A 12,557-nucleotide genomic window follows, 5' to 3' on the forward strand; every position below is an offset into this window, starting at 1 on the left:
TCCTAAATTATCATAAATGTGTTTGTGTATTAATTTAGCTCTGAAAATTGCTTAAATTAACGATTACCTTCTAACCGAACTAACCTTCACTTGGTTTCTGAACTGAGGGACTGTTGTGATTAAAAGCATGTTTTTATCAACATTTCAATTTAAAGGAGAACTTCGGCATTCGAATCTCATCCAGTCACTTTTTCTATTTCATTTTTCCTCAGAGCATTACAATTTAATTAAAATTACTGTAAATGAAATCATTTATTAGCAGGCCTTCAAAAATACTCTTGTGATCGTCTTGATTTAAAGAAGAAAGAAAATAAAATAAAATGAAAGGGAACAATTGCAATAAAAATTAGTTTTTTTATTAAACACTAGCATTCACTCAAAAATTATAGTATACAGAGTGGAAGGTAACCTTTTACAATCTTTCACACACATAACAGATGATGTTATTTGGTAATGTTTTGTCAAATAATATTTTTTCATACGACCAAAAGTTTTTGTAATATTTCAAGAAAACGAAAGTCGCAATGTTGCAACATTATAGACAGCATCAATGTTTACTTCGCGAGTTCATAGCATCCCAGCATACTGAATGCTGCTCCACTCATCTACTTGGCAGGGGTTTTGAGAGAATGTACACACATACCGTTTTGTAAACAAAAACATCAGTTGAGAATGCAGTCAAATCAAAATTTATGTAATCGTAATACATGAACTATGTTATTTGGTATCTATGATGAAACGTTCGTTATTGTATCGTTTCAGCACTAAATTTAGTATGAACAAACACGTAGTTTTCGTTACATTTTAAGGCAATTTCATCAATAATACAGTAGAATGAAAAATTATGCATAAAACAAAATTAATCCTTTAAATACAGTATTATTTTACATTGAGGATCACAAAGTTGATGTCACTCCAACTCAATGACAATACAGTGTTTGAAAGAAATAAACAACTTCGAAACTAAATGAAAATGATACGCATTAATGTGGGGTACACTGTTAAACTTTGTACACCATTCTCTACAGTGTCTTTTAAAAGTACTGTTCAAAGTGTCCATCAGTTGCGTGTCTACAACTTTCACACTCCTGATCCAGTTATCTGTCACGGTATACCCATAAGCAAGCAGCTGCAGCGGCATTGTGACCAGTTTCGCCATAAATTAATAACATGTCCAGATACTCACGATTAGAAAACTGTGGCATCTTGTTGTGTTTCAACTCCTTCGAACTGCACATAGCCTGCAACTAATGACGAAGTGAATGTAAGTGTATCGTCCACTCTGTACATCTAGCTTGCTTGGCCACATGGTTTGCGTATGTAGGAAACAGTGTTGCCAGCATGTCACAGCTCTGTTCCCATGCAGTGTGTACACGACTATTAACGCGATTTATTCGAAATCTGTGTTATTTTCCATGCAAATACTTCTGTAACATGGCCATACATAGCTTACTCTATCATCCTACATGAGATAAAAATCCAATTTTGAGCAGTTTCATGAAAAACTCAATCATAATTTCAAGTTACAAAAGCCCATTTTTTTTTCGAAAACCACCCTTCTGGGAACAAAATATTATATTGGACTTCCCTGTTTGTCATAATTCGAGATATCATATCCCAGAAGGATAGTAAAAGGTTACCTTGCACCCTATATATATATATATATATATATATATATATATATATATATATTCAATGTTCCATTCAGACTTAGGACACATAGCAACATTTGATTTATTAATAGGATTGTAACTTGATTAATGCTGTCGTCACTTTGTTGGGCCTTTAAACTGGGAACTAAACCAAACAGCTGGTCAGAAACAATTGTGAACTTTTTTGATGCCTGACATATTTCCAAATGCACATAAGTTATTCTGCAATGCCAATGCCTCGTATTAAAGTGATTAAAGAAACGGAATATTTTTGTGTTAATTTTAGATTTCTCACTGACTGTCCATTAAAGGAATATGGACAAAAAAACTTCTGCAATAAAATATTTATTATCCACTCTAAAATAATAGAAGAAGTTGAAGTTCAACAGAGCTGTCTTGTAGCATAGGAATAACATATCTGACTCATATTCTGAAGATCCCAAGTTTAAATATATTTCCAGTACTATTTTACATATTTATTTCAATTTCAGAGCAAAGTTCACATTTATGTATACATTATTTTTAAGCAGCAGCAAGAATTGAACGTCAAACACTGTGTTTAGTTAATATCTTAAGGCCACAGCCAATAAAATTATTCTTAATATGTTTTTGGGAAAATAGAACAAAATTATAACAAATTTGTAACCCAAGACTACTTTGTGGGAGGTGGATATGTATGCCCTTATCCAGATATCAATCTACATGATATTGTATTTGATCTCTTGTGGAAATTCATCTATCTCAGCTTTGCCCACTAGACTAACGTCTGCCATCTAAATGACTTCGAAAGTGACGCAATAGATACTTCTGATACATTTCCATGCATCCATGCATGCATACAAACATACATACATACATACATACATACAATACATACATACAGTGCTGTCATGGTAATTTTTCTCTTGGCCATATGCCACACCCCTTGTTTTCTTCCTTGAAATATATTTCTATTTCTCAGACTGTCATTTAATGATTTTTTTAATATTGAAGAAGAAGTAAAGAAATTGTTTTGCTTTACATTTTTATTGTACAACAAGGTTGATTTCAAGAATAAACCATGTAGCCCCATCATAGATGCACACATGTCTCGATGAATCCTGGAGTGTGTATTTGCAGCACTTCTTGTTTTTCAATCATTATTTTATATAATTCTGGATTCCAGTGCTGCAGAGGTGGACAATTTTTGTTTGTGAACATCAAACAAAATACATTAGGAACAGCAAGAGATGATCTAAGATTTGTACAGATCTCTGCGTACAAAACTTAAGCATCCATATGCCGTATGGCTCCATACAGATAAAATTTTCTTTTCCCCACACGATTAATTAAAAAAACTGTAGGTTCCCATACGATGTATCGCCCTGTATGGTCTCCATGACAGCACTGCGTACGTACATACATACATACATACATACATACATACATACATACATATGTATGTATGTACACACACACACACACTTAAAAAAAATTACCTCACAAATAGTGCTGAAAATTTCGACCAACAAACTTAGAGAGATAAATAATCGATAGGATTACAGCAAGTAATTTTTAAGAATAAACCATGCTTTAAAATACCACATTTCATTGTTAAGAGGTCGTTAAAATCGACAGTATTGTGTCCCTTTAAATATGCAACCTGGACAGCATATTATTGTATCCTGTGCTTACAAAGGGACATTTCATTGGTTGTAATGACACAATTACAAGGAAGAGTTGTACACATCATATACAGTAGGGTAGCATTCGCAGGAAGTGAGAAACTGAGTCTGGTGATGTAGATTGTTACTGTTGCAGACTCCATTAGGCTAATGGCAGCATGTGTGTGTTAGCATGTCTGGTAGTCCATGCTGCATCAGTACTGCAGACTGGTGGATTCTAATTTGGACAATTTTTGTGAAATTTGCTGTGTTCTGTGGAAAACTTGCTACAGGATATTTGTTTTTCTTTAGTCTTATGAAAAGCCTTTTTAATTTATGTCACATTTGTATTCGTTTTTCTATTAAAGGTTTATTGTAAGCATCTGAAATCTTTCCCCCTTCTTCACTTCTCACAAATACAGCCTGCTCATAATTACATTAACTACTCATAACCATAAACTACTTAGGCATTTTTAAAAAGTGTTCACTTCAGTACTTCTAAAAACATAGGGTGCGACGCACACACACACACACATATGCACATGCACGCATCATAAATTATCTTAAAACATCAAGGTGCACAGTTTGGAAATCACTTAATTACGAAATGTTTTCTTGTACAGTGACGACACATCTAAATGGGACTTAGACAAAATATATCAGTAATGCCTTAATATGATATGGTCTGAAAGCCGCTTCATATTCAAATCCAGATTTATTCATATAAAAATACAGTCACTAAAATACAGTGGATCTAGAAAGAGCATTATTCGCGTCGGTTCATTAGTTGAAAATATTTAAAAAGCTACAAAAATCAATGATCTTGTCTTAGAAAACAATAACATAATGTAGTAAAGACAAAATGTAGAACCATTTAATAATTAATTATAATTAGTAAAAAAAAGAAAATAAATAAACAAAATGCAGTAAAAACAAAATTTAGAACCATGTAGTAGTTATTAATCGTAATCAGTAAAAAATAAAAATACCAAACAAAATGTAGTAAAATCAAAGTATTTAGTAATCATTAGCTATAATAAATATACAAATAAAAATAATTGACCAATATGTTTGTAGTTTGATGATATAACCTGCCATAACTGTATTGCAATTTCCAGGCATAAATAGGTATATTGCTGAATTTTTTACCAGTGACTTCTAAGCTCTTATTTATTTTGAAAAAAATCACTTTTGTTGATGTTTTAATGCTTTAGATATCACGTTAACAATTTGATAAGTGCATGTAATCTATAGGCTATAGCATGTTGACTGTCACAGTATCTCTTATCTTCTGCACATTGTTACGAATTTCTGGGCTTCTAATGATATAGATAATAACTGAACACATTTGCACTTTATTTAAACAGGCCGATGAATCCAAGGCCACAGCCTGAATAACACATGTTCATGTCCTGCACATATCTCGTGTATTGTTAGCAAAAGCATCAATACTAGCAACAATATAGCGATATTTAGCTGCCGCAAAATAAAGCAAATATTACATAGTGTTACATGATATGAAAAAAAAAATTATCTTTCTAAAAAGAACTATGACTAACTATCTCTGCATTCAGTATAGTTAAATGGATAATCATTTACACATTCAAATCCAAGTTGTGTGCATTAGTTTTGAAATGGTAACTTTACATTAAGATTTGGCGCGAACTTTAATTTGTGTGTTCATGAAGGTCTGCGCTTGATGGTCCCCCCCCCCCCCCCTAACGTCTTAGAGCTCTATAACGTCTCCAACAACCCTGCCATCTGGTGAAATTTCTGCATTACTGCTCTCTAGCGGGCAGAATGTTAACTACTGAGTCAAATTGAATTCGGCTCAGTGTCTGCCATAAGAAACGCATATAAACTAGAATCAGTAGCCTTTTGTGCAGTGTTATATGGACGTAGACAGTGCTACACCGAACTGGCTCCAACGTTCGGAAAAACGCTGCAAGAGTGCGTCCAATCTGTGTGCGCGCTCGTTCAGATGAAATACGAATGTAGAATGTGTAGAAATAAACAATTACAACTCCCTTTTATGATATTATTTTTTGTTTCTTTCATTGGTGGTGTTATGGCACACTGGCACTGCCTCACAAGCTGCCCCTGTTAAATGGTCATATTCCGATATACTGTACTGTACCCCAGTCAAGCTATAACGGGGGGAGGGGGTACATGGTGTCCCCATAACCCCGTTATATGGGGATTCTATGGTTTTGCTTTGCCCCCCCAAGGAAACGGTTCTTTCTCCGCCTATGGTGCAGTGGTGTTATCCAGCTGGAAGTAAGCATACTGTTTTTAATCTTCAGTCAACATTGCAAGAAAAGGCTGCAGCATGTCTCGCACTTAACATTGCAAGTTGACTGTATTGTAAAAGAAAATGGAGCCAATTACTCTGCTTGCACTAATGCCACATCACACACCTACTTTCTGATCGTAAAGAGGAACTTCATCCACTAAAAGAGAATGTTTGATGTCCCAGTGCCTTGTATTCTGAAAGTTGACATAACCACTTAAATGGAACCAAGCTTCGTCATTATTGAACAGATTGCAATATCCACTCACAAAAATTCACGTGAATAGCTGGATCCCCTTGCTGTAATGGATGAACCACTGTAATTCTATAAAGATAAAAGTCCAGCATTTTCAGTCCTCTTAATGCTGATCTTTATGACATGTCGCATTCTTGTGCTAATCAACGTGATGATTTTCTAGGACTTAGCTGCATTCTTGCCTGAATATCTGTAAGTTTCCTCTCTGTCAAAAGTGTCCTCCTTTGGATTCTCTTTTTGTCTAAAACAGACCCTATTCCTCCCACTTTCTGAACAATTCAGTTATGCACTGTCTTGAAAGACTGTAGCTTCAGGAAAACGATGTCGAAATATACATGCACAGTTGTCTTAAGAGTTCTTCTTTAACAGATAAGACTCAACAATAATATTCATTGTTCGACATTGTATCGCACCATTGTGATATCGTAACTTGCATGTGTTAGAAATGACACTGAGGGATTCACTCCTGTAGCGTGGTGATACGTTTTCTTACTGTAAGGGAGTGTTCAGAAAATGTAATCAGGCAAGTGCTGAGTTAGATTATAGATAGAGAATTGCAGAAGGTGTTTCAGAATTTTCTACAATGTGACTCTTGCATCTAGAAAGGTGGACATCATTTTCAACATAATGCTTTGATAAAAGATAAGATTAACATAACGTTTTCTTATTACCTCTTACCAGCGCATTATTTGTATGGGACTATAGGCCTAAATCACAGCCATTCACCACTGATTCGTTTTCTTCCCATGTGAGAGAGCAGTCAGATCTCCGCACTAAATATATGCGCTACAATTGGTCATAATGGCAGTATGTTTTATGTGTTGCACATTGTAGAATACAGAATATGCATATTTGTGGTCAGTAAGTCGTGGATGTGTTTGTTTCCTTCAATCTGCAATTAAAGGAACAATTAGATATCCATACAAAAAATAATACGCATAATTACATGTAAGGTAACAATACAAATCATGTTACCATATAATAGAACTAAGTTACGCATTACCACCTCCTCACATTGGCACTCTAATAGATAGTACATCCTTTAAAATCCAACGGCTATATGCCTTGGTTGTAAACTCTGCCAACCACACCAATGTATTTGTGGAGGAATTGCTGATATTTACGGCCATCATTCACTCAGCTGTGCGAGGAGCAAGGGTCGCATTCCCAGACATACATCACTCAATGATATCATTAGAAGATCTCTGACTTCTTGTGGCATCCCGTCTCTTTTGGAACCATCAGGTATTAGTCGCGAGGATGGTAAACGATCCGATGGTCTCACCTTAATTCCATGGTCTAGAGGAAAATCTTTAATTTGGAACTCCACTTGCATTGACACTCTACTTCCATCTCACTTGCCGAATACCTCCAGACACACAGCATCTGCTGCTGAATTAGCCATGAAGAAAAAAGTCAATAAATGTGCTCATCTTTTAGACAATTATATCTTTGTCCCCTTGTTGTGGAGACCTTCGGTCCTTGGAGTCATGATGCTAAAGTTTTGGTATCTCAAATCGGCCAAATTTTGATCTCCATTACTGGTGATCGTCGTTGCACTACTTATTTGCGTCAACGCTTAAGTATTGCTATTCAACGCGGAAATGCAGTGAGCATCTTAGGTACTCTTCCCGAGTCCAGCCCTTTGGATGAACTCTTTCTCCTGTAAAATTTATTAAATATTCCGTATGTAAATATTTTTATATAGTTTTATATACCATATGTGTAATATAATGTATATTAGTTTATATAACTCCATCATATACAATATAGTTACGAGAAATCAAAGTGTTTTCAAACTGCATAAAGTCTTGTTAATATTGTTATGAGATTGTGTTTTTAGTTTATTACCTATAACCTTTTTTATACTGTAAAGGTTCGTGTGCTAAATATTTTGTGTAATTATTATAGTGGTCTGCCAATGCATTTACAATACCAAAATCCACTCTTACATGCTTTGCATGAAAAGTTTTGTACTTTTCTTTCAACTTGCATGTATTTACTTTCTATTAGTTTTGTGATGTTTTGAATTTCTTAGTTCTTTTGTAGACTTCTTATGTTTATTCATAAAGCTTTTATCAGCAGCTACTATGCACTCATATTCTTCTCAGATTTCTTTTCTCAAGTACTTTTGACACTAAGGTTTAGAACTTGTATATACCTACAATTAAATGTAATTTTTTTTATTAGTTTGCTTCCATGAAATTCGCATTTTGAAATATATGCAGTATCCACATACAAGTTTTATATTTAGTTTCTAATTATTATTGGAAATATTTCATATGAAATAATTATTTCATTTAATTTTAACAAGTATACTGATATTAATCATACAAATGACAAATACTTGTACAGTAAAACCTTGGATTATGAGTAACTTGGTTTGTGAGTGTTTTGCAAAACAAGCCAACAATGAGGAAACATTTTTGTTCGATAAATGAGCAATGTCTTGCAATATGAGCAGTATGATTTGTACATAACTTGCGAGCAACAGCAAGAGGCAATAGAGGGGATCTCGTCTGAGAGGAAGAGGAGAAAAGAGCAGACAAATTCCTCGCTTCAAATGAGATTAAAGAGGTGTGTAAAAAGTGGTAAGCAGTACAAAATTTTGTTCAAATTCACTAGCCTGATAAGGTTGTAGCAGTGCGTGTGATAAATCTGTTTAATGAAAATGCAGTGCCACATTTCCGCAAAATCCTCAAAACTAGGTAAAAGCTGATGTCATTGGATAGGTTCTTAGTCAAAGCAAAAGATTTCAGTCAGTCAAACATTCAAAAGTGATTCTGTTAGTGATAGTGAATATATTTTCTTTAAATAGTCAAGAAGTTTACTGAGCAGTAAAACAGATGAAAGACACTCAAAAACAAAATACAGTGAAGTAATTTGTGTTGCATTTATTATTTTTATTTTGAATAAATTTTATTCAGCTTCCTCCAAGTGAAGGCTGCCTAGAAGACAAAGCTTATCATAAAATCGTTGTTAGTAAATGGTAGGTAAACAATTATAATGGGGGGGGGGGGAACAACAATGAAGAAGGAAAAGAAAAAGAAATAACACAATTATAAATAATTGAAGACGACTAAACATAATTAATTCCAGAAGAAACATAAAATTTCCTACTATCTATTTGCAATCAGGTGATCACAGTCGTCTATTTAGCACATCGCCATAGGAAAGAGATCAATCTATTTAAGTGTAGAGATGGTTTCTTCTGCAGATAGAGATACTTCAGTGACAAGAGTTTGTCCTAGACCAAACTGCTTGCAAAAATGAGCGAACCGTTTTGTGATGGTCCCTCTAGCCCCAATCAGTAATCCAATAACTTCGATCGACGTTAGATGATATTTTTCCTTATAATATGGTATAGTGGGGTCGTGTATGTCGCATTTTTCCTGATGTAGGTTGATATTCGTATGTTTCCATCCTTACAGTTGGATCAATTATGAATCCGCTTATTGATTTTGTTGGGATAGCAATGATGTCAGTGCGCCTTGAAGACCCATTTGTGGACAAACCACGGACCTTCTCTTCTACTTGGTCATTTTTTCGTCGTAGGCCGATACTAGGAGGGATCGAATCTTGTGATGATGACTATTTCTCAGTAGTTCTCCATGAGGACAGGCTCCCAGAATGTGAGCAAGTGTTTCTTTCTCATTCCGACAATGTCGGCAGTGGGTTCCATTCTGAGACCTACCTGGTATATTGAATTTTACCTAAATTATACTGTATTTTATATGAATAAGAGGTTGTGAAACGAATTAATCTGAGTTTGCATTGTTTTTTATGGAGAAAATCCCTTTAACATGCGAGTGTTTTGAATTAAGAGCACGTTTTCGAAATGAAGTATGCTCGTAATCCAAGGTTTTACTGTATAAGTAAATAAAATAAATATTACTTAGATTTAATATGTATAAAGTAATTGAATCTGATTCATTTTTTGTGACTATTAATTCAATCATATGAAATGTCAATGACAGTTTTTTTTAAATAATGGACACCCAAAATTCGAAGTCAAAATACTTAAGTTACAGTTTGTCTTTTTACGTAGTGAAATGATTATTTACTTATGTAATAAATTCCTGGAATTGTACAGACTCAGAAACAAAATTTGGGCCACCTTAATTTTTCAAGTTCCAGTTATAACATACTGTTCATGCCAGTAAGCAGTTTTGCAGTCATAAAACTAGAGACTGCGAACTAATTACTAATAGTTAACAATAGTCATAATAGCCTACATATTCTCCCAGGGCCTCTGAGATCATTAAACTCAAAATCATGTTTATACTAGCTTCCAGAGGGAAATTATAACTCATTGAAATTGCAAAGATTTATATGGATCACTCTGTATAATAACATTTAATTCTAATCTTAGCAAAGTTTTTAAATTACAGCTATGGAAATATGGTACATGAATAAAGTTCTAATTAGTTGTATTAAGAATGAAATATTTGGCTTCTTGTAGATACAAGAATAGTTCCAAACAATAATGCTCTATAGAACTGGTGATTTTTGGAAGTAGGTAATTTGAATTTAACTATTAAAGTCCGTGTAATGTAACAGAAAAAAGAGATTAGTGAAGTATTGTTTTTTTACAGCTGTAAGACACATTTTGTAGGACTGAACTAAAAAAAATAGAGATTTGGAATAAAGTTTAAGGGGTTAGGTATAGCGTACAGCAGTAAAATTTTTTAAATATTCAACATTTTTTTCCTCCATTACCATATCTTGTACAATAATGAAAATTAGTATGTGTGAAACACTGTTTTTCTGCTACATAAAAAAAAAACTTTTTTTTTTGCCCCCCAAATTCAGTTCACTGTGCAGTGATGAAGCATTTCCCACATAACTCAAAAACTATCCAACATTCTGTGATGAAATTTTTTTTGTGTATTTATGCATGTCATATCTACAATATGATGCAAGATTACTTCTCTACCTTTGATAGATTGTCTGACGAAAAATAAATTCGTTTTAAAAAATGATCAAATATCACTATTGTCTTCTAACACAAAATAAAAAAAAAATATTATTTATTAAGGAATGTATTTGAAAGAGCATGATATTGTAAACATGAGTTTCAGCAATAAAATAGAAGCGAAAGAACATGAAGAAGTTAACAAGTTTATGAGTTATGAAAGAAATGCTTCATCATTGCACAGTAAACTGCCATCATTTTGAATTAAAAAAAAATAAATAAATAATAATTTTTTTTAATCGTAAAAATATTTTTTTCAGATAGCAGAAAGACAGTGTTTTACACATACCAGTTTTCATTATTGTACAAGATACAATAATGGAGGAAAAAATGTTGGATATTTCCAAAAATTTTACTGCTGTAAGTTATACCTAACCCCTTAAGTCACTGTGAATTGAAATGTTTAAGCTATTTATCGTAGAAGTATTACAGGTTGTTATAAAAAGCTTAAAAATTGCATTAACGTAACTATAATTTGATTGTAATTGATGAAAACACATAATTACAAAAATAATTAATTGTATATAAATTAAATGCTTCTTGTGATTACATTTATTATTGACAACTCGAGAATCTCTCATATAAAATTTAACCTGTTTAATACTGGAATGCTATTGGAGATTTATTTGCAATTCACTAATATGTTTATAGGATCATCTCCAAGAATTTTTCCGTAAAGTGGGCATTGGCTTTGTATCTGGTACTTTGGCATCTTGTGTCAATATTCCATTTGATGTTGCTAAAAGCAGGATCCAAGGGCCACAGCCAATAGCAGGACAGATTAAATACAGGACTACATTAGGTTCTATGGCAATTGTATACAGAGAAGAAGGGTAAGTACATACCTTTTTTACTCTTTTCTTCAGTATTAAACTTAAAAATTATTATAAGAATGTAAGATACTGAACTATAGACGTTTCATTTATATATCTGTGTGTGTATGCACTTGTGCTAATATGGAAGCAGGAGGATTAATGTATTAGGCTAACATTCATCATTCTGCTATTGTAAACATAAAGATTTTGTGATTGGTATACTGCTTAGGCTAATATTTTAATAACAGACTTATTTTACTAACATTTAATGGGGAAAATTGGGATAACACTTATTTAATTGCTAGCAGTGGAATTAACATAGCGAAAAATTGGCTTGATTGTAATCTCTTGTTCTTAAATACAATAAAACTACCTATATTCCATTTTCTTTAACAACGAAAGGTTTACCTACACCTATGAATAATTATCACTTAGTAATACATAATATTTCATGTAATGAATTAACAAATAATTATTGTAATTGCCCACATCTGACATCTTCCACACAAGTCAAATATTTAGGTATTATTATAAATCAGCATTTACGTTGGGATAAACAAATTGATTTCATGTGTACGAGTATAAGAAAGACAATTTATAAATTCATAATACTTCGAAATTTTATGACTAAGGAGGCATTGAGAATAATATTTTTAGCTTTAGTACAATCATTAATACAATATGGTACAATAAATTGAGGTGGAGTAACATCATCTGCACTTAATCCATTAATTTTATTACACAGAAGATTAATAAAAATTTGTCTAACCAAAAATATGGATTACCCAACAAATTTAATTTATACAGATTTTAAAGTATTAACTACTGAAGAAATTTATAAATATAGTTTACTAACTTACTACCATAGAAATCAAATAAAGCATAAATCTAATTGACATGAATATCGTACTCGAAGACAAAAGTCT

General features: G+C 33.0%; 1 protein-coding gene across 1 annotated transcript in view; it reads left to right on the top strand.

The window, feature by feature from the left end:
• The window catches only part of LOC138701387 (mitochondrial 2-oxodicarboxylate carrier-like), a 54,576-nt gene that overhangs the window by 22,534 nt on the left and 19,485 nt on the right, over positions 1-12,557 (top strand). Inside the window, exon 4 of the mRNA XM_069828239.1 lies at positions 11,468-11,649. Coding sequence (XP_069684340.1) covers positions 11,468-11,649 — 182 coding nt within the window. The remainder of the gene's footprint in view (positions 1-11,467; positions 11,650-12,557) is intronic.

This window comes from Periplaneta americana, chromosome 6, assembly GCF_040183065.1.
Source record: "Periplaneta americana isolate PAMFEO1 chromosome 6, P.americana_PAMFEO1_priV1, whole genome shotgun sequence".
NCBI lineage: Eukaryota > Metazoa > Arthropoda > Insecta > Blattodea > Blattidae > Periplaneta > Periplaneta americana.